Source organism: Salvelinus fontinalis, chromosome 2 (assembly GCF_029448725.1).
Source record: "Salvelinus fontinalis isolate EN_2023a chromosome 2, ASM2944872v1, whole genome shotgun sequence".
Lineage (NCBI taxonomy): Eukaryota > Metazoa > Chordata > Actinopteri > Salmoniformes > Salmonidae > Salvelinus > Salvelinus fontinalis.
The window spans coordinates 86,264,010-86,287,806 of NC_074666.1; the positions used below are offsets into that span (position 1 = coordinate 86,264,010).

Consider the following 23,797-nt stretch of genomic DNA (forward strand, 5'->3'; position numbering starts at 1 on the left):
AGAGGACATTTCTCCAAAAAGTACGACATTTTGTTCCCATGTGCAGTTGCAAACCGTTGTCTGGCTTTTTTTTAATGGTGGTTTTGGAGCATTGGCTTCTTCCTTGCTGAGCGGCCTTTCAGGTTATGTCGATATAGGACTCGTTTTACTGTTGATAGAGATACTTTTGTACCTGTTTCCTCCAGCATCTTCACAAGGTCCTTTGCTGCTGTTCTGGGATTGATTCACACTTTTCGCACCAAAGTACGTTCATCTCTAAGAGACAGAATGCATCTTCTTCCTGAGCACCATGATGGCTGCGTGGTCCCATGGTGTTTATACTTGCGTACTATTGTTTGTACAGATGAACGTTGTACCTTCCGGCATTTGGAAATTGCCCCCAAGGATGAACCAGACTTGTGGAGGTCTACAATTTATTTTTCTGAGGTCTTGGATTTATTTAGATTTTCCCATGATGTCAAGCAAAGAGGCACTGAGTTTGAAGGTATGCCTTGAAATACAACCACAGGTACACCTCCAATTGACTCAAATCATGTCAATTAGCCTATCAGAAGCTTCTAAAGCCATGACATCATTTTCTGGAATTTTCCAAGCTGTTTAAAGGCACAGTCAACTTAGTGTATGTAAACTTCTGACCCACTGGAATTGTGATACAGCGAATTATCAGTGAAATAATCTGTTTGTAAACAATTGTTGGAAAAATTGCTTGTGTCATGCACAAAGTAGATGTCCTAACCGACTTGCCAAACTATAGTTTGTTAACAAGAAATTTGTGGAGTGGTTGAAAAACGAGTTTTAATGACTAAGTGTATGTAAACTTCCGACTTCAACTGTATGTCTCATAAACAATGAAACAGTATAACAAAGGACTGCATTCATTTAAAAATTCACCATGAGACCTTTGAAGCTTGTATTCTCTTATGTAATTCATTAGTGTCCATCAGTCTTTATGAAAGTAGATATCATACAGTATTAATACCTGTGACAGCTCTTTTAAAGTCAAATGATTGCAGGAGTTTCCCATTCTGCTTTGTTATTGTGTTTTCCTGTCTGACATTAGGTAATGTGGAGCTGATTAATAGCCAATAAGGAGAGCTATTACCTAAAGAAATCTTGGAATTACAAGATGTACTGTTATCCTAATCCACCCCACTGCAGGGGGACTATGCTGCATGCTCTACCAGCTCTCACAGTCTCACGTCAGAATCAGACGTTCATCCATGTTTATCAAACGTCAACTTTCGAAGTTGTTCCAAATGTCACATTTCCAAGTGTTTAAGGTTAAGTTTAGGCATTAACTCCAAATGTTTAAGGTTAGGATTAAGTTCAAGCATTTACTCCAAATGTTTAAGGTTAGGATTAAGTTCAGACATTAACTCCAAATGTTTAAGGTTAGGATTAAGTTCAGGCATTAACTCCAAATGTTTAAGGTTAGGATTACGTTCCGGCATTAACTCCAAATTCTTAAGGTTAGGCATGAACTTGGAATGGTTAAGGTTTGGGATAGGCTTAAAAAAACTACTCAAAAACAACTTTCAATCACTGGATTCAAACATTTTTCACAAGAGGCAGATGTTAATGCCCTAACAAAACCAAAACTTTCTTGAAGGTAACAGCACTCACTGCCCCTGGTGGTAGGTTTCTACATCATCTCCTGACGTCCACAGATATAGATGGACGTCGAATACTGACTTGTATCACGATTGAACTGGCTGGCGGGCTAGTGTTTCATCACAATGTGTCACAGTCACACATAGCAAAACACAGGGAGAACCCCATACTGAGCTCTTATTCCCAATATGTGCTGGAGCATTCTAGTATTGGACGAAAACATTCTGAATAATTTAGTGAATCAATATTATTTCCTGCAATTTGTTTCTCTTAGTCTAAAGACAGACTGCCAGGAGGTGTCAGAGCAACAGGTTTCATTTGGGACTGTTAGAAAAAGCATTGGTAGTGCTGCAGGCCTTGGATGTTCTTATTGGCTGCAGAAGCCAGTAGAAGCAGTGAAGTAGCAACAGCTTGAAGTAAATAGAGGGGCAACTCGTCCTTCAATGACCAACCAAGCCTCCAGAGTACACCCTGTAAGAGTACACCCTGTAAGAGTACACCCTGTAAGAGTACACCCTGTGATTCCAGCTTTCTTAAGGTAATAGCTCTCTTTCTTGGCTATTAATCAAGGCCAACATCAGGTAGTGCAGCAGATGGCATCTCAGTGACATCAATATTTTAAAGCCAATTATCTCCACTGCCTTTTGCATGAAGCGATTCCTTAATAACTCCCAGAGGTCTAAAGGCACACTATGTTGATATCCACTAAAGTGGTTAGAAGATGACATACTATATGCCAATTTCTCGAGCATTTACTAGTATTAGCTGGCCGATATTGACGTATGTATGCGCATCTCCACTTTCTTTCAGCATCTCCACTTTGGCAGAAAAGGTAGTTGTATAATTACGAACAGTGTCTTGCAAGATTCAATAGTTGGAATTGTAAGAGTTGTTGCCCTGTCACTTTCTCTGCGATTGTCATTCGAATGGAATCCAGAAAGAACAAAACCCTGTCCTCAAACGTTTCCATCAAAAGGTGCAAAGTTATCGGCAAAACATCCACATCAAAAGCACTGGGCCTTTATTAGTCCTGAAGTAGCGGACCGATATAGACATTGGTAAAAAAAAACGTAGCACCCCCACCCCCAAAATACTTCCTGGGGCTATGGACAGACCACTGCAAAGTGACAATGGAGCTGATGAATAAATTGAGCTATGACTGTATATTGTGAGGCTCTAGGACAAAAAAAGTTGAGCATCTATGTCAGAGGAATCAGACAAAAGTGCACCTTCATTACAGCTCACAGAATATCACTGTCTCCTTTGCCATTGTGATCGTAGCATTCATCTGCAGTTTAGGAAGAACATGCAATCAGTGATGTGCAATTTACAGCACACAGAATACCACAGTATGCTTTGCCATTGTATTTGTAATATCGGCTAGCATATTCAAAATATATAATATTATAATATACAGTATATTCCATTTAGTAATCTGCACTAGGTAGAGCGTGCAATCATTGACGCAATCACTGACGCAATCAATTTGATGAATCCTTAAGAGTCTATTGACGCACGCGTGCCTCAATCTAATTAGCATAATACAAAGATCCCCATCAAAGTCAGTCAGTTTAAGCAGCATTTATTTATCTTTGAGGATTTTTCACACAAAAAATCGAATCAGTCTCTGAAGCTATGCAAACTGTTGTACCTGGGTAGAAGAACTGGTTGACGATTTACTGTATGTCTGCAGGAGAGTCATCAAGGACATATTAGAGAATTTTGTATCAGGTCAGAGCAATTAGTCAACTCTATCTAACACCCAACAGACAACACTGTCTGAATTCAGATACTTGTGTTTCCATGACAACTAGGAGAAAGACAGGATGTGATTTGTGTATTTATTGGAAGATGGGACTGATCCCTATATTCCCGATCTTGGGAATAAACATGACTGATCCAATTGTGACTATTCCTGATTTAAAGCTGAGATCCGCAATAGGCGATACAGCACCACTGGCTGCCCCAGGGGAATTTGTTATTGTTTTTGGTTGGAGGAATTGAGCATCCAGCATCATGGTAACAAACACAATTTTACTATATACTCTGCCTTTCTATCTCTGGAGCAATGAAAAAAGCAGTGTTTATTGTTTGAAGTAACGTCTTTGTTGTTGTAATATCTGCAACGGATTGCAGCTTTGAGGGAAAATATTTATGCTAACAGAATGTAGAACAATATTGGCATATCAACTATTTTCAATTACTTTTTAATTATGAAAACGACATAAAAACAATGAAATCGAAGGTGAACATAGTAATTGGAGTGTATATTGAAAGTCTAGAGGGTAAATCTAAAACCGCACCCTATTCCCATAGGACAATTTAAGAGATAGGGTGTCATTTCAGATGCTGCCTATGCTATCTCATCCTAGTGCCACTTCCAATTTACAGCACTCTTAACAGAGTGGTTGTTGCAATTCTGGAGAGAACTGATTAACTAGGCAAGTCAGTTAAGAACAAATTCATATTTACAATGACGGCCTACACCGGCCAAACCCGGACAACGCTGGGCCAATTGTGCACCGCCCTATAGGACTCCCAATCACGGCCGGTTGTGGTACAGCCTACAGACTTTACCAGAATGATTTAGGATAATATGTTCAGTGGTTTCAGAGGATTCCTGTGACTCAATTTTCATGTAACCAATCTAACATCTTCAATGTAACCAAATAGTGTCAAATGTTGTGTTTCTCTTCCCGTGCTTCAGTGGTCACATATCTTCTTCTAACACTTACAATTCCTGGGTGAGAGTGTGAGGTTAGCTCCTAAATGAAATCACATGATCTGAGCTGACACTGCTGTTGACCTCAGAGGACACAGGTTCAGCTACATTCCAAACGGGAAGAAACGCAATGAGAACTACATCAGGACAGAATTCTCATGAGACGATTATCTGTCTCACAATTCTACTGTACAACATTTGAAGACAGAGATTGTGACCATCTGTTTATTTTATTCAACCTTTATTTACCCACTCAATTGAGATCTCATATGCAGCAAGTGTCTGGGTACTTGCCAAGGTACTGCACAATACACACTGATTTGGAAAGAGGTAATCACTCTCTGTGTTTTCGTCACATGTTCTGTTGTAGATTGGAGTAGGTATTCCTCTAACTGGCCTGTTCGAATCAAAGCAGCTACTACTTCAACTTCCTGTGCTTTCATCATGATGGGAGAGAGGATCTCCCTCTAATCACCACAGTGTTCTGGAAAATAGCCCCAATCATGAGCCAAAATATACCTTTCTATGGGTTATACAATGACTGTGATGAGGATCCTTTTCAGCCTGCTTTGAAAAAATGTCTCTGTGAACGGAATCATCTGACATCTCTGCAAATGAGTTGAAAGCTTTAATGGTATTATGGATATGAAAGGATATGAAAGGAGTCTCATTAGTTGTAATGTACCTCAACTGGCTAATCGACAGAGAATGTTTATCCCTATCTGATTATTATTATCCATTTTAGTGTTAGTGTGTTGATGTTGACTGGAACTAAAATAGTGAGAAGTATCATGTCAACCACTGGCCAAATCAAAAAATGTATTGGGATTATTTTCCTGTTTGATATTACTGCATACAAGCAGGCACAGATCTGCAGATTCCACTGGAATAAAATGAGCTGATTAAGGATTTACAGTACATACAGTACCTCTACCTACTCTGAAAGATTGGCTCCTCTTAACCCCATCGTTAGAGTGAGTATTATATGAGATGAGAACCTATGGGAGGTTGAACGTTTAGGGAAGAAATAGAAGGTTGGAATAAAGCCCCTATATGCTGTATCTCAGTGCTTTTGACAACGAGTGGGTACTTCGTGTTAATTCGATTAGACAGCACATGAATGTCAGAAGAACATATCACTGATTGCTGTGCTCCTGGTGCCAAATCAATCTGAAGTGTCAGATAAATCCAGTATGAAGCATAAAGTGCTAACGATCTGATCAGTGTCCTGTGAAAATGAGCCTTCGTTGGTTGCTATGGGAACCTGCCCATGAAATAACCCAGGAGGCATTTCAGAATGCTGATTTACTGTACCTTGCCGCAAAACTTCATACGCCATGGGCACTTTGATAACATTTTAGTGTTTTTTCTCCCACCCACAGACACCCATCTTACCATTCACTAAATACATCATGATGCAATGTACTGCAAAGCTGCCCACAACATGTTGACTTTTCATTGAAAAGCTCTTTGCAGCCAACAAAAGCTTCCCTAGGCAACCTTGAGTCATACGTTGAATTGTACCGTATGACGTTTCTTTCTGAATATTGTAACAATGCTTAACAACAATACTCTCTGAAATCTCAAAACGTGTAATGACAAAGTACCACTTATGCCATTGCTATTCAAATGCAGTATGAACCCCCTAGAGTCGATGTCCGCGCCCCACTGTGGAAATCTAATTAGCATGAACATCTGTCAGTTTAAGCTAGAGATGTTATTGGATGCGTCTCAATCCACCACATCTGACGATGTCGCACTTGCGCATCTGTGGTGAAAGGTGACAGAGCTAGAGCGGTGTTTGTCAGACCACGAGACATCCCGAAAATCTGTCTTCTCACAAAATCGTCTGTAGTGTCAGAACGGTTTGGCCTACAAACTATTCTGTAAAGGTGAAACTCTCACAAATACGTACACATCGGTTGTTTTCCTCTAGGACACCCAAAGGCCTCACAATACTCCTCGGAAGGTCCCCAATACATTTGAAAAAATGAATGAAGTACATGCAGTGCCTTTGGAAAGTATTCAGACCCCTTGAGTATTCAGACCGTTTTTCCACATTTTGTTAAGTTGGAGCCTTATTCTAAAATGGATTAAATAAATAAAAACTCCTCAGTAATCTACACACAATACCCCATAATGAGAAAGTGAAAACTGTTTTTTAGACATTTTTGCAAATGTATTAAAACAAAAACTGAAATACCTTACTTACGTAAGTATTCAGACCCTTTGCTATGAGACACGAAATTGAGCTCAGGTGCATCCTGTTTCCATTGATCATCCTTGAGATGTTTCAACAACTTGATTGGAGTCCACCTGTGATAAAATCAATTGATTGGACATGATTTGGAATGGTACACATAAGGTCCCACAGTTGACAGTGCATGTCAGAGCAAAAACTAAGCCATGAGGTCAAAGGAATTGTCCGTAGAGCACCGAGACAGGATTGTGTCGAGGAATAGATTTGGGGAAGGGTACCATAAATGGTAGAAGTTTGGAACCATCAAGACTCTTCCAAGAGCTGGCCGCCCGGCCAAACTGAGCAATCGGGGGAGAAGGCCTTGGTCAGGGAGATGACAGAACTCTGACAGAACTCCAGAGTTCCTCTGTGGAGATGGGAGAACCTTCCAGAAGGACAACCATCTCTGCACCACTCCACCAATCAGGCCTTATGGTAGAGTAGCCAGATGGAGCCACTCCTCAGTAAAATGCACATGACAGCCCACTTGGAGTCTGCCAAAAGGCACCTAAAGATTCTCTGAACATGAGAAACAAGATTCTCTGGTCTGATGAAACCAAGATTGAACTTTTTGGCCTAAATGCCAAGCGTCACGTCTGGAGGAAAGTGACAGCATCCGTACGGGGAAGCATGGGGGTGGCAGCTTAACGCTGTGGGGATGTTTTTCAGCGGCAGGGACTGGGTGACTAGTCAGGATTGAGACATAGATCAACGGAACAAAGTACAGAGAGATCCTTGATGAAAACCTGCTCCAGAGCGCTCAGAACCTCAGACTGGGGTGAAGGTTCACCTTCCAACAGGACAACGACCCTAAGCACACAGCCAAGACAATGCAGGAGTGGCTTCGGGACAAGTCTCTGAATGTCCTTGAGTGGCCCAGCCAGAGCCGGACTTGAACCTGATTGAACATCTCTGGAGAGACCTGAAAATACCGGTTTTCACCACAATCCCCATCCAACCTGACAGAGCTTGAGAGGATCTGTAGAGAGGAATGGGAGAAACTCTCTAAATACAGGTGTGCCAAGCTTGTAGCATCCAACCCAAGAAGACTTGAGGCTGTAATCGCTGCCAAAGGTGCCTTAACAAAGTACTGAGTAAAGGGTCTGAATACTTATGTAAATGTGATATTTCAGTTTTAGATTTTTAATACATTTGCAAAAATGTCTAAAAACCTGTTTTTGCTTTGTCATTATGGGGTATTGTGTGTAGGTTGATGAGGAAAATAAACAATATAATACATTTTAGAATAAGGCTGTAACATAACAAAATGTGGAAAAAGTCAAGCTGTCTGAATACTTTCCGAATGCACTATATTGATATGGAAACTGTTAAATACCAAAAATAAGGGAGTAAATACATGTCAAAAAATTTAACAAATGTTTCCTGATCATTCTTATATCTCTCAGGCATAGGACAGGCACTTCGAGATCAAACTTCCTTTTGATATTTTAGGGGACTATCTGTTGTTCCATGTAGTGAATCTGTTATTCAATGTGCTTGTATGGGTTAATAGCAGTAAGGCCAAATAAAATGTTTCATCCCCCCCAAAAACTCTATACTTCAAGGGTCTTAAAATTCAAAATCAAATAGAAAAATAATCCTTAATATGACCTTAAAACAATTCCATATAGCTTACTGTAAGGCTAAATGAAATGTTTAATCAAATAATAGTTTTTTGGGGGGGGATACTTCAAGGGGGTCTTAAAATTCGAAATCAAATAGCAAAATTATCCTTGGTATGACCTCCTTAAAACAATTCCATGCAGCTCAGTAGTAAATTGTTGAGCTAGCTAACTAGCAGATTTACATCAACAACCAGCTGATAGCCCACCCTCTTTTCCCAATGTCAATCATGTCTTTAGGATGCACTGTAACTAGCTTGCATTTATGTACACACTCTTATCTAGAGCTAGAGCACATCGACAGATTTTTCACCTAATCTGCTCAGGAGTTAGAACCATCAACCTTTCGATTACTGGCCCAACTCGCTTAACTGCTGGGCTACACGCCAACTACTGCTAGGCTACCTGCCAACTACCGCTAGGCTACCTGCCAACTACCACTATGCTACCTGCCAACTACCGCTAGGCTACCTGCCAACTACCGCTAGGCTACATGCCAACTACCGCTAAGCTACCTGCCAACTACTGCTAGGCTACTTGTCACCTTCTTACAATTTGTGATTGTAAGAAGTGAGTGTGTGTTGTGTGAGTCAATTAGTGAGTGTGTGTTGTAGTAATAAATAGGCCTATGCTAAAATTTCTTTTAACATTTTTGGCCACAGAGGCAGTTAGTATGTTATGAATTTCGAGATATGAACTATGAATATCAACAACCAAAAAATCTAGCAAAGGGAGGAGGGGGAGAGGGGGAGGGATGCCTCTTGGGTGGCTTTATTTCATTTTGAGCACCTGCCCCCTGAAAGGTCTGTGCACGGCTCTGGTAATATATTATGGTGTATTGTAACTGAGGACAGAAAGCTCTGGAGCGCTCAGACCAGGCACAAAGTGGTGCTGAGGTAATAAAAGGTCAATACTGTGAGCCTCATGTGAGTTTTCCTCTGAGATTTGGCTTTCCTCATCTATCTCCTCACTGTAATCTCCCTGAAATTGTCTGGTTACTGCCTCTGTACGCATTGTATTCCCTAACCATACAGAATAAAATACAAAAATGTATCACAAAAAATCATAGTGGTAGACTTTATTTTAAAATTATAATTTGCTAAAATGTTATTGCTTAGTAATTACAATACATTTGTTTTTTTGTATCAGTTAATTATAATCCCAGCTAATTACCAATGAATTACTTGAAGGAAGCACCAGAAGGAGTATGCATTTAGACCACAATATTCCCTAGTAAATGCCAAGGACATACCAGCTGGAACAACACGTCTTTAAAGGGCCATTGCAGTCAAAAACGTGATTAGACCAATAAGAAAGAGAGATCCGAACCTCTTTGCCAATAACAACTCGTTTTCAGTTTCCCCCTCCCCAGTCAGACCACTCCCAGACTGTCCTATCAAAAGTATTTTTGAGAAATTTCTGTTTGCTAATCTTTGCTAAGAAGCTATGTTTGTTTCTTTTCGACAATTTGAATTGAAAACAATCACAGTAAGGTACTTAATGGTTACCCAAAAAGTATTTCATATTGACATATACTGTAAATGGCTACATTGGACCTTTAAAGCAACGCTTGAGCACAGGGTATGCTCAAATATGCATAATTCACAGTATTTATATGCAAGAGCTTTAATTCCTGTTCAGCTGAATAATTGCCCACTTAGATGTGCTTAAAGTGCTGTTGTCATTATTACAGAAAAACTATAATGCTATTTTTGTAATGCATAATAACACACACCAAGCCAACTTTGTGTAATTACGAGCTGGTTGTGAGTGTTTCTCATAGGCTACAAGGTGTGAGTAATTAATTATGTTTTCAAAATCTTGTTGGAAGTAAAAACAGAGCAAAATGTTAGGAAGATTGGAGACTGAACTCTACAAACAGATTTATACATCTAAGGCTAACGTAATGGGTTATTTAGATTAAGAAAGCCCGTACGGATTACGGAATATCAATATCAGGTCACCCTATATGTAAACACTCACAGGGCAGACAGACACGCATACATGCATTGACAAAAGCACACACAACATAAAATTATTTTAACAAATCATTGAAATGTAATATATGTGGGTTAGAGACCCCGTTTCCTTAGGGACTGCTTTATCAAGCTGCTGTATCTGGTAATCAAAAAAGGGTTTAGTTTAGAAAAGCATAAAGCATAGCCATATTCCCTAACGTTGCAACTTGATCTCACAACCAAACAATTCATATATCACCCTTTTCTAAGTTCACAAGTTCAAGGCCCCTAAAGACAAGCACTCCCAACACATTAGTAGGAACAATCCAAGAGAGCTGTATTGAGCTACTGTTCACAATAAGCTACCAGTCAAAGTTGCCATAATGATGCATTTGTGGAAAACTTTGCACCACAATTAAAGCTGATGAGTTTCAGCCGTATTGCCGTAGTCAGGGGCTTGACTGATTGACAATATTGCTTGAGGTTATTCCTTTATCCCACTAGCTGATAATAAATAGTGGTTGTTACGCCTTGCTCCAGTACGGACGGTAGTGTGTAAAACACAATGCACTTCGTCTGCAGTGAAGTGTGAACATTCAATTAAATGTGGAGGAGGAGCTTTTGTGAGAGGTGGAAAGGGAAGGGTTGAACTGAGAGAGAGAGAGAGAGAGAGAGAGAGAGAAAGAGAGAGAGAGAGAAGGAGAGAGCGAGAGAGAGAGAGAGACAGAGAGAGAGAGGGAGGGAGAGGAAGAGAGGGAGAGAGAGAGAGATCCAGGCAGAATATCAATGTGCAACGGAGGAGAGGGAGGAGAGAGAGAGCTCAGGCTATGGAGCAGATATTAGCATGAGCAGCATTGTTTTTCTGTTGAGGGTAGCAGAACACAACAAACATAAACAGGACGTTTGAACAACGGATATATCGTTTGCCAGTAATCCTGGTAAGTAAAGATCACCTTGAATACATCTACTTCTAATTTGCATGACGTGTCTACATTCATACACAAACACCTTCAGATATTTATAAAGCAATGATTATAAAGGTTTCACATGCATTTACCATGTACCATATTATGTTGTGAGGAGGTGCATAACAGCCGACCACTGGAATGTGGGATGCTAGATGGAAATGAACCACTCTTACTGTTGCAATGAGAATGAGCTTCAGAAGTTTGGTTACATGTTGTCTGTCTTCACGTTCATTTTGTTGAATTACATTTGTTCATTATAAACATATTTATTCCACTGATCTACACTCACCGGACAGTTTATTAGGTATACCCCTCTGTTACCGGGTCGGACCACCTTTGCCTCCAGAACAGGCTGAATTATTTGGGGAATTCTACAAGGTGTCAGAAACGTTGCACAGGGATGTTGGTCCATGCTGATTTGATCGCATCACGCAGTTGCTGCAGATTGGCCAGCGGTACATTCGTGCTGCGAACAGCCCCTTCCATCTCATCCCAAAGACGCTCTATTGGGTTGAGCTCTGGGGACTGAGCAGGCCACTCAAGTCAGCTGGACTTGCTGTCATGTTCCAGGCGACGTATTTCCACTCCTCAGTTGTCCAGTGTTGGTTATCACTGGAGCTGCTTCTTCTTGTTTTTAGCTGAGTGGAACCCGGTGTGGTCGTCTGCTGCAATAGCGCATCCGTGACAAGGAAAAACAGAAAATCGTATGTTTATTTTTTATACCCCGTCATTTTCCCTCCTCTTATTTTCCATCACTGCTGTAATTCCATACAAAACCATCATTATGACTCAAGACGAGAGGCAAATTCTGCATCCTCTCCAACTGTTGGTTCACACAAGCTAAGGGATTAGCTCGATAGCTCTTCTAGCTCGTCCTCTCTGCCTGCCTCTCAGGCTGGCTGTCATGCTGCTCTTCCTGTCAGCCAGCTCCTGCTACTCAATAGACATCCCACTGCAAAACTCAAATGACAGGTATGTCAAGATTGTTTCCCCCTGGGAGTTCAGCTTGCTGAGGGTGAGGAGAGTCTGGGCTCTGACTCTTGACAACAGGAGTGATGAGACGCCTCTTGGAAATGGAATATAGACAGTAGCGGTAAAGCTAAAGTGGTAGGCTAGAGAGCATTGATTTAAATACCAGAACTACTTACCTATTGTCTCATACAACTCCATTGAGGATCCCTCAGAGTTTATTAAAAAGGAATTGGTGTATTTCACATAACCGCCCTTCCTCTTTTGGTAATCGGCCATTAGCCACAGAGGTATGTTGACAGTTTGCTTTTTCATTATTATTCAAGGTCACATATTGGCAATATGTGAGGAACAGTGGGCGAAGGCAGCCTACTGATTACAAATGTGACGTTGTGTTAGGAAAATCTATGCTTTTATTATCGGATATATTCTATTTAATCCTGTTCTCCAAAAGCCTCATTTACATTAAAAAGGCACAAAAAGGCACAAGTTGTGGTACCACAGCAACAGCAAAGTAGAATGTGATGTAAAATTCCTTTTTTTTTGTATTTGATTTGTCACGCCCTGGCCTTAGAGCGCCGTTTTATTTCTCTGTTTGGTTAGGTCAGGGTGTGATTGGGGTGGGCATTCTATGTTGTCTATTTCTTTGTTTTTGGCCGAGTATGGTTCCCAATCAGATGCAGCTGTCTATCGTTGTCTCTGATTGGGAATCATACTTAGGCAGCCCTTTTTCCCACTTTCTGTTGTGGGATCTTGTTTTAGTTAGTTGCTGGTTTAGCGCTACTATACTTTATGTGTCGTTTATCTTTCTTGTTTTTTTGGTGTTCATTTAATAAAATCAAAATGTACGCCTACCACGCTGCACCTTGGTCTCATTCCGACGACAGCCGTAACTGTAAAGGTTGTCGTAGTCGTTCTCCTCCTCAGACGAGGAGGAGCATGGATCGGACCAAGATGCGGAGTAGTAGGTATTCATGTTTTAATGGCAAACCAACAAACACTACAAATTAACAAAACAACAAACGTGACTAACCTGCAACAGTCCTGTGTGGCCCAAACGCTGACACAAGAACAAACACCCACAAAACACCAGTGAAACCCTGGCTGCCTTAGTATGACTCTCAATCAGAGACAAACGACACACACCTGTCTCTAATTGAGAATCATACCAGGTCGAACACAAAACCCCACATAGAAATAGAAAACATAGACTGCCCACCCAACACTCACGCCCTGACCAATAAAGACATATAAAACAAGAGAAAACAGGTCAGGAACGTGACATAACCCCCCCCTTAAGGTGCGAACTCCGGGCGCACCAGCACAAAGTCTAGGGGAGGGTCTGGGTGGGCATCTGACCACGGTGGTGGCTCAGGCTCTGGGCGAAGTCCCCACCCCACCATAGTCACTCCCCGCTTCCGTATCCCCCTCCCAATGACCACCCTCCAACTCAACCCACCTAAATGAAGGGGCAGCATCGGGATAAGGGCCAGCACCGGGATAAGGGGCAGCAGCTCCGGGATAAGGGGCAGCAGCTCCGGGATAAGGGGCAGCAGCTCCGGGATAAGGGGCAGCAGCTCCGGGATAAGGGGCAGCAGCTCCGGGATAAGGGGCAGCTCCGGACTGAGGGGCAGCTCCGGACTGAGTGGCAGCTCATGACTGTAGGGCAGCTCATGACTGGAGGGCGTCTCTGGCAGTTCCTGACTGGCGGGCGTCTCTGGCAGCTCCTGACTGGCGGGCGTCTCTGGCAGCTCCTGACTGGCGGGCGTCTCTGGCAGCTCCTGACTGGCGGGCGTCTCTGGCAGCTCCTGACTGGCGGGCGTCTCTGGCAGCTCCTGACTGGCGGGCGTCTCTGGCAGCTCCTGACTGGCTGGCGTCTCTGGCAGCTCCTGACTGACGGACAGCTCTAGCGGCTCCTGACTGACGGACGGCTCTAGCGGCTCCTGACTGACGGACGGCTCTACTGGCTCGGGACAGACGGGCGGCTCTAATGGCTCGTGGCAGACGGATGACTCAGATGGCGCTGGGCAAACAGATGGCTCAGACGGCGCTGGGCAGACGGATGGCTCAGACGGCGCTGGGCAGACGGATGGCTCAGACGGCGCTGGACAGACGGATGGCTCAGACGGCGCTGGGCAGACGGACGGCTCAGGCGCCGCTGGGCAGACGGGCAGTTCAGGCGCCGCTGGGCAGACGGGCAGTTCAGGCACCGCTGGGCAGACGGCAGACTCTGGCCGGCTGAGACGCACTATAGGCCTGATGCGTGGTGCCGGAACTGGAGGTACCAGGCTGAGGGCACGCACCTCAGGGCGAGTGCGGGGAGGAGGAACAGGGCTCTGGTGATGCACTGGAAGCCTGGTGCGTGGTGTAGGCACTGGTGGTACTGGGCTGGGGCGGGAAGGTGGCGCCGGATATACCGGACCGTGAAGGAGGACACGCGCTCTTGAGCACCGAGCCTCTCCAACCTTACCAGGTTGAAGGGTCCCCGTAGCCCTGCCAGTGCGGCGAGGTGGAATAGCCCGCACTGGGCTATGTAGGCGAACCGGGGACACCACCTGTAAGGCTGGTGCCATGTACGCCGGCCCGAGGAGACGTACTGGAGGCCAGATACGTTGGGCCGGCTTCATGACATCCGGCTCGATGCCCAACCTAGCCCTCCCAGTGCGGCAAGGTGGAATAGCCCGCACTGGGCTAAGCACGCGTACTGGGGACACCGTGCGCTTTACCGCATAACCCGGTGTCTGACCAGTACGACGCCCTCTCACTCCACGGTACGCCCGGGGAGTTGGCTCAGGTATCCGACCCGGCTTCGCCACACTCCCCTTTAGCCCCCCCCCCCCCCCCCCCAAGAAATTTTTGGGTGAGCCTCTCGGGTTTCCAGCCACTGCCTTGCAAGCGCCTCATAATGCCGCCTCTCCGCTTTCGCTGCCTCCAGCTCCGCTTTGGGGCGGCGACACTCCACTGGCTGTGCCCAGGGTCCTTTACCGTCTAGGATCTCCTCCCAAGTCCATTCCTCTTCTCTCCATTGCTTTGGTTCTTGCCGTCCTTCTCCAATCCGCTTGGTCCTGGTTTGGTGGGTGTTTCTGTAACGGCTGTCAATGTCGTTCTCATCCTCAGACGAGGAGGAGCATGGATCGGACCAAGATGCGGAGTAGTAGGTATTCATGATTTTAATGGCAAACCAACAAACACTACAATTTAACAAAACAACAAACGTGACTAACCTGCAACAGTCCTGTGTGGCCCAAACGCTAACACAGGAAACAAACACCCACAAAACACCAGTGAAACCCTGGCTGCCTTAGTATGACTCTCAATCAGAGACAAACGATACACACCTGTCTCTAATTGAGAATCATACCAGGCCGAACACAAAACCCCACATAGAAATAGAAAACATAGACTGCCCACCCAACACTCACGCCCTGACCAATAAAGACATATAAAACAAGAGAAAACAGGTCAGGAACGTGACAGTAACATGATTATTGAAGATTTTAGGTATGTTTGTGACGTGGATGTGCTCATTCCACTATGTTTGCTTCTTTGTGTTTGTGTTCCCAGGTTGAGTCTGTATTTGCTACTGTAATTGTCATCTCCCAGATATTCCAATTAGATTTAATATGGAGTCTGTAAGAGATTTAATAGGAGGTAGAAAGACAGTGTTTTTGAGAGAGATTGTTTCCCATTCCTATGAACCAGAAAGCATTCCGTGAATGAGACAATTTAAAAGGGGTTTACTGTATGCTATGGTACTGCTCCAAGGCCTATATGAGAAATATGTAAGAAGAGTCAACCATAGTAGTACAGCGCCCCTGTAGCAAATTAGGGCACATCGACAGATTTTTCACCTTGTCGGCTCAGGTATTCCAACCAGCAACCTTTCGGTTACTGGCCCAACGTGCTAACTGCTAGGCTACATCAAATACCTGACTTTCAGCTGATGTAATAATAATTTGACAGTGATTTGACAAAATATTACTTTTAAAGCTTTCATGATCCCTATATTAACCCAGAGATCAAGCCAATGGCATGCAATTTAAAGGGTGGGAAAGGCAGGACGCTGCACACTGACAAATCACCAGATGTACTTTCATATCACCCTTAATGTAGTATGACGTATGAATGATTTGGGAAGAATCTAAGTAGTTCGTTTTAAGACGATATGAATGTGCTATAAAGCCTTTACAGTTTTTGTTATTTTAAAGTGGGACTTGAGTCCTCTGCCACAAATATGTAAAACTGTAATAACAATCATGTCATATCAGATCAATCACATTTTAAAGTGGGACTTGAATCCTCTGCCACAAATATGTAAAACTGTAATAACAATAATGTCATATCAGATCAATCATGCGCAATCATGACAGCAGATGTTCGCTTGGCAACCGACTTAGCAGTCATGTCACAAACCTAATAGGATCCCTAGCCAATTAGTTTTCCCGAAACAATACTCTCTGTCATGGCAATTTAAGGTTGGTTACAGCAGCTGTTTTGACATCTAACTTGTTCATGGTACGGTAGAGATCAGTCAATCCTGTGCTGGATCAAGTCCAGTTTGGTTATGAGGAGTGATGGGTCTGGTGTAGGCTGATAGAGATCTATGAGGTGGAAGTATATGGCGGTACAGCTCTGCTTGAGAAATGTGTGTTTTCTAAGAGCTGTCAACCGTATGCTAGACAAGTACCATCCAAGCCAACAGATTTATTGTAACCTATTTTTCCTGTGGTTTGATGGTATAACTGATAACAAATCTCTGATAACAAGTAGGTTTTGGACCTCAGTGGAGGTAGAGCAAACTAGCTTAACTGAACCCTACACAATAACTGCAAAATCTACAACATCATCAACGTTTTACTCCTTTTATGATAGATCCCGATAGTGATATACTATATCTCAGAGAGAAAAAAATGCAAAAATATGAATTACAGTGAGTGAAATGGTGGATTGCACAAGCAACTTCTGCTATATTTTGGAGGATGAGCCATTCTTTGTCCAGAGTGGCACTTACAGCAAGTGCCAATTTACCAACACTCATCGTTGGTCCAACATGAACAATGAACAGGAAAAATACAGTGAGAATGGTCCAATGATGTCAGTATGCATGGTCCTCATATATAGACTGATTTAATATCTGCATGGGGTTAGGAAGTACAGTATGTATTTTTATTTCTAGTTTAGTTCACAAATAAGATAATGACTGCAGAACTGTAGACTCAAACAAGCCTCTACTGTATAGGCCTACCTTAAGCTTTCATACAGTACAATGTAATCACTCTCATACTAACAAATTCATTTCTGCATCAACTGTCGTGGTTTCATCTGAATCTGCATTTAAATAATATTAGTGATTGTGTATGTGTGTCATGTCATTTCAACCATTTCCATTAAAACGTGGGCATCATTGAAACGTTATTCAGGCACACTCCAAAGCCATTGTGCTGGCAGGCCTACTGTAATCAGATGTGATCTGATATGCTGATTTCATCAGTATGTAAAACTTGTTTCCCAAACTCGTTTTGTTTTTTGCCCTAGCACTAAACAGCCGATTCAAATAATCAAAGCTTAATGATGACTTTGATTATATCTGCTGTGTAGTGCTAGGGCAAAAACAAAAAGTGCACTACTTGGGGGCCCCAGGACCGAGTTTTGGAAACGCTAAGTAAAACAATGACATCCCTGCGGATTTTGAAGTAAGCACTCCCAAAGATTTCTTGATTTACTTATTTCTATGCACATGATTTATTGAGACCTGTCCATCAGAAAGCAACATCTCTCCCTACTCAATTTTTACTAGACCTTGCTGCTGGCATGGCTTAGCAGCCAATGGACGTGTTTATCTTCATGCCATGCAAGATGCTAACCAGGTCCCTTTGGGTGGGAAGGCTACAGAAAAGACACAAGATGCTAACCAGGTCACTTTGGGTGGGAAGGCTACAGAAAAGACACAAGATGCTAACCAGGTCACTTTGGGTGGAAGGCTACAGAAAAGACACAAGATGCTAACCAGGTCACTTTGGGTGGGAAGGCTACAGAAAAGACACAAGATGCTAACCAGGTCACTTTGGGTGGGAAGGCTACAGAAAAGACACAAGTGGAGGGGACAGGTCACTTTGGGTGGGAAGGCTACAGAAAAGACACAAGTGGAGGGGACAGGTCACTTTGGGTGGGAAGGCTACAGAAAAGACACAAGTGGAGGGGACAGGTCACTTTGGGTGGGAAGGCTACAGAAAAGACACAAGTGGAGTGGACAGGTCCCTTGGGTAGTCTGAGCATGCACCGGCTTCCTGTCACGAAAATACATGGTTGTCTTTTGGTGATTGTTGACGTGGAAGAAAAACCATTTCACCTTTTCCCATTCAATCGCCTGTTAGCACAAGACCCTGATGACAATAGAGCTGTAGAGCTGGAGGGTTTCTCACACTGTGTAGTGAATGCTGTGTTCTGTGTTGACTGATAGATTCCCTTTCCCATAACAAGTGAAGCATTAGATTAGCTATCATATATGCTATGGGTAGTGTATATTGGAAGGAATTCTATCGGGTCGGCTTTGGTCTCACAATTCTTTCATCAGTCCCAGTGAAACGAGCATCAAACTATTGTGCATGATTCATTTGAAAATACCATGGAAGCATAATCTGTTGGCTTTTCTGAACACCAGCCTTTGATTTCAGAACTATTTTATCTCTCAATTGCTGTGGAACCATCACTAATTTCTGCAACGTCACTGTAATTAGAGCATTACTAAGGTGACTCATGATTAAACCTATTAGGAGTACATTTTTATCCTCACAGTTGGAACACAATCCACCATTCTTGTAAAGTAAAACATCCAAAAGGAAATAGTTGCTCATATTTGCGCAATGTAGGGATTCAGGACATGAGACATAATAGAAATTGTAATGTTATGAGAACCAGAAATATTTAACAAACTTTCTTCCCTATCCTCGTGGTTTGAACGTTTGAATGAATTGGTTTTAAAACATTTGTGAATCCATACGTTCAACAATGATCCATCTTGTGTTCCCTAAAGTCCCTGCAGCCCCATTGCAGTCATAATTCAGCAGCATTAAGCACATCATGTACTTCTCTCATTCTCTTCCAGAACTGCTAAAGTACTACCAAAATGTCAGATCTGGAAGACTTCAGTAAAACAGCAGGGCACTGGAACACATCGGACAGCTACCAGCTGAATCCCACCAGTGTGATCGTGCCCGTGGTGTTCTCGCTCATATTCCTGCTGGGGACCATTGGGAACAGTCTGGTCCTGGCCGTCCTCCTCCGCAGCGGCCAGGTGGGATACAACACCACCAACCTGTTCATCCTCAACCTCAGCGTGGCCGACTTCTTCTTCATCATCTTCTGCGTGCCTTTCCAAGCCACCATCTACTCCCTGGAGGGCTGGGTGTTCGGCTCCTTCATGTGCAAGGTGGTCCACTTCTTCATCAACCTCACCATGTACGCCAGCAGCTTCACGCTTGCCGCCGTCTCGGTCGACAGGTATGTACGCTGTAGCTCTTGTTTCGCTAATGTCTCATTTTACGTTAAAATGTCAAAACATTGAAATACTCTATACAAATGTTTCTACATGTATACAGATTCCATAAGATTATCTTTATTCTAATTTTGGGTTAAGTACTTCTTTATGGCTCATAACGAGGAGCTGATAGGAATAGACTTAATTTGGGAAATATTTTGTCATTTTTATTCGGCTGAGTTCTAACCGAAAGCACAGAGACATAACCTGGGCAGCATCTCTAAAGGTCGATGCCAATTAAAGTACAGAGTTCTATTGCCAAGGTCACTATTTCCCTCACCTCATTAAAGTCCAGCACACTTCCTCTCTATACAAGTGCCCAATGCTCTCTCTCTACAGAAGAGGATGGACACTCATTTAGCAAAGCACACAGCAGTAACCTATACTGTAGTCATCCATTGGTCATTATTACAAAACAGCCTTGACATTTTCACAGAGCATAGGGAGATGGGGAGAATGATAATCAGGCATTTATTTTTTGGCAACCCCTGTTGGTCATGTTAATTGAAAGTATTCATGTGATCAAGGGAAGGGCAGTTTATCTGTATTAAAATGTGGAAATGAAAGAGTAGGTCTTGACCTGAAATTGAGGCTGAATCTGTGATTGAGTACAGTAAAAGACCACTAATGTGTTATCCCTACATGAAATTGACATATTCTTCTTTCCTGCATAAATGGATGCCTTTTATTCTGCAGGGCCCTTGCTATGCTCAGCCCAGTGAAAATAGCTGGTCTTTTTTTCCCTACATTAAATAAGGGAGCAGAAACCCTGGTGTCGTTTACATTTTGGAGGGGGACATTCATTTGATAGATGTCTTCTATGTGTAAAATGAGCATCCACTCAGGCTACAGCTGAGACCTAGAATAACCAGCAGCAATTATTTCACTGCCAGGTTGGGATGAACAATACACACACACTGATTGCCATTTCATGAGTTCCATTTGCAGCACCAATGTGCCGCTTTTCTATTAAACCCTAGAAGCAAGCGCTCATAATATTTGTATGTCTTTGTGCAAGCAACACAACAGTAAAAACAATTAATTCCATTTAGAAGGTGGAGTATAATGAAATCCCAGTTGACTTGCAATTACACATATAAAGCAAACAACATACAATGAGTGTACAAAACATTAGGAACACCTGCTCTTTCCATGAGACAGGTGAATCCAGGTGAAAGCTATGATCCCTTATTGATGTCACCTGTTAATGCCAGACAATCAGTGTAGATGAAGGGGAGGAGACAGGTTAAAAATATATTTTTAAGCCTAGAGCCAATTGAGACGTGGATTGTGTATGTGTACCATTCAGAGGGTGAATGGGCAAGACAAAATATTTAAGTGCCTTCGAATGGGGTATGGTAGTAGGTGCCAGGTGCACCGGTTTGTGTCAAGAACTGCAATGCTGCTGGGTTTTTCATGCGCAACAGTTTCCAGTGTGTATCAAGAATGGTCCATCACCCAAAGGACATCCAGCCAACTTGACACAACTGTGGGGAGGATTAGAGTCAACACCTGCCAGCATCCCTTTGTAACGCTTTCGAAACCTTGTAGAGTCCGTGTCCCGAAGAATTGAGGTTATTCTGAGGGTAAAATGGTGGGTGGGGTAAAACTCAATATTAGGAAGGTGTTACTTCATGTTTTGTACACTCAGTGTATATTGATTCATGGCATTATGTTTTAATGGAATATGTAACTAAGTCTTTCTGTTTGGTCTAGGTATCTGGCCATTCGCTACCCTCTTCGCTCTAGAGAGTTGAGAACGCCCTGTAATGCCGTGGTTGCCATGGTAGTCATCTGGGGACTATCATTGATCTTCGCAGGACCGTATTTGAGCTACTACGACCTCATAGATTACGCCAACAGTAACGTTTGTGTTCCCGGTTGGGAGGAGTACAACCGCAAGGTGCTGGACACGTGCACCTTTGTGTTTGGTTATGTGATCCCTGTGCTCATCGTGAGCCTGTCCTACACCAGAACCATCAAGTACCTGTGGACTGCTGTGGACCCTCTGGACGGGATGTCAGAGTCCAAGAGGGCTAAGCGCAAAGTCACCAAAATGATCATCATCGTCACAGTGCTCTTCTGCATATGCTGGCTGCCCTATCATGTGGTGATCCTATGCTATCTGTACGGAGACTTTCCCTTCAACCAGACCACATACGCATTCAGGATCCTCTCTCACTGCATGGCCTATGCCAACTCCTGCCTCAACCCCATTGTGTACGCCTTGGTGTCCAAGCACTTTCGCAAAGGCTTCAAGAAGGTGTTCAGCTGTATTCTCAGTAAGAACGGCAGGAACAAAGTGCATGTGGTACATGTAGCCAACACAGTGCCTGGGTTCCAGGCGGGGTCCACAGAGGTGTCACAAATGAATGAGGACAATGTACGACAAAATGACTGTGAGATGAGCAGCCGGCCCATCGCCGAGCCGAGGGAAGCAACTATAAGCCATTTCCAGAAATAGCCTTGAATGATGAGGCCTATAGTAAAGGACTGTGCAGATTGCCTTATCACAAAGACTTTGTATTCCAACCTCAAAGGGAAACTCAATGATGACAGTATCTCGGTTTTTGAGATGGTGACAAATGGGAATTTGATGAGAGGGTAAAGAGAGCATGATCCTTAAAAAAAACAACATGAAAATGTTTCAAATATAAAATTATAAATTAGAATACTAGTCATTTAATTTATGGGTTGCACCTATGTTTCATCACAGTATTGGTTTGAACATTTGTTTTAGGACTGATGCCGACTGAGCATTCTACTCTATGCATTATCAATGAGCGCTGAGGAAGATATCATCAAGTCCATTACAACGGCTTGGAAATACAATTTACATTTCAAAATGAGGCAAATAATTAGTAGGAAAACCTTTTGTCATCATTTTGATGTCATCAGATGGACTTGCAGAATAACGTTAGCTAGCAAGCTAAGATTGAGTGGAGATCACCGCATTTTAGCTAGCTAAGTTTAGCATTGCTAGCTATCTTTGACAAACGTTGCTAGCTAATGACAACATTACCCTCTGTCTAAAGTACATTTTATGAAATGATAATGATGGCAAAGTTGTTTCCTACTAAATATTTGCCTACTTTAGCAACGTCATTGTAATTTAGATGAAGCAGTCATTACCCTCCGTTCAGAATGACTGGGTGCATCACAACTTTTGGGCACCACTATGGCAGTGGGCGGCTTGAGAATGCTCATAACAATGGCATGACGCGACCGAGTGACGGAGGTGCAACCTATGAATAGGATCTCTATGGGTTCAAATGTATTAGGCTGGTGGTGTTATCTTTTTGCTTTGCACATATTTGTATGGTTCTCTCTGATGTTTACTGAACTCAGTCACTTAAGAGTTGTGTTGCTGTTGTAAATGCCATGCTGCTAACTATATTATCCTTTATGGCCTCTATTCACTTGTATTATCTAGTCTGTCTGTTAAACTCGATGAAGTCAACGTTCTCTTTTCTCTGTTTCCTTTCTTCACTTTCCTAGTTTCCCCTTTTCTAGTCGGTGTCTCCTTAAAAGCTTTTATACTACCTCACTGCTGTGTTAAACTACCCTCCCTCTCATTTAGAAATTCCGAGAAATGCAATTTTCCACCAGCAGGACTGAGTTTCCTGCAAAAGGCCAGAATAGAAAAGTATATATTTTATATTTAGAACTCTCCTTTATACCTGGCAATTTTGTCCAAATGCAATGTGCTTTCTGTATTATTTGTTTTCGCCTTTGTGACACCTCCTTATATCTGTACTTTATGCTCTTCTCTAACTTGTTTATGTGTATTGGATGAGATGATGTATTTGGTTAAATATTGAATCAACATTTAGAAGTGGATGTAAATATCAATGATCAAATAAAATGGTTTATGTTGTAGTATTTAATGCTATTATTGGTAACATATCTAACCCTAATCCAAGCTTCATGTGAACAACCCGGTTCAAACCCTAAACCTAGACATATCCCTATGTAGTTTTTATGAAAGGTACGTTCATGTAAAGTAGCTATTCATAAGCAATTTGTTTAAACTAAGATGAACAAATAGTGTGTGTTCTAAACATTCAAGCTCTAACAGACCATGCTTTAAAAGCTCAATTGGTTCAGCTTACTAACAATTTTCCCCGTGAAACAAATAGCTCAACCTCATGGATATCTTAGCCCATATACT

At 42.7% G+C, this 23,797-nt stretch overlaps 2 protein-coding genes across 2 annotated transcripts in view; one reads left to right on the forward strand and one right to left on the reverse strand.

Moving 5' to 3' along the window:
- The window catches only part of LOC129830229 (piggyBac transposable element-derived protein 4-like), a 24,261-nt gene extending 12,045 nt beyond the window's left edge, over positions 1–12,216 (reverse strand). Inside the window, exon 1 of the mRNA XM_055892628.1 lies at positions 11,410–12,216. The gene's annotated coding sequence lies outside the window, so the exon portion shown is untranslated. The remainder of the gene's footprint in view (positions 1–11,409) is intronic.
- On the forward strand, positions 10,886–23,508 carry LOC129830223 (galanin receptor 2b-like). The gene is made up of 3 exons (XM_055892615.1): positions 10,886–11,090; positions 19,195–19,589; positions 21,343–23,508. The coding sequence occupies exons 2-3, from the start codon at positions 19,216–19,218 to the stop codon at positions 22,088–22,090; spliced, it is 1,122 nt and encodes a 373-aa protein (XP_055748590.1). The 5' UTR covers positions 10,886–11,090; positions 19,195–19,215; the 3' UTR covers positions 22,091–23,508.
- The last annotated feature ends 289 nt before the right edge of the window (positions 23,509–23,797 follow it).

What these genes read in the sequence shown, in the direction of transcription:
- LOC129830223 (XM_055892615.1), top strand. Translation starts at nt 19,216, where the DNA reads ATGTCAGATCTGGAAGACTTCAGTAAAACAGCAGGGCACTGGAACACA. An exon ending in GCCGCCGTCTCGGTCGACAG is followed by an intron (nt 19,590 to 21,342) that starts GTATGTACGCTG and finishes TGTTTGGTCTAG; the next exon opens with GTATCTGGCCATTCGCTACC.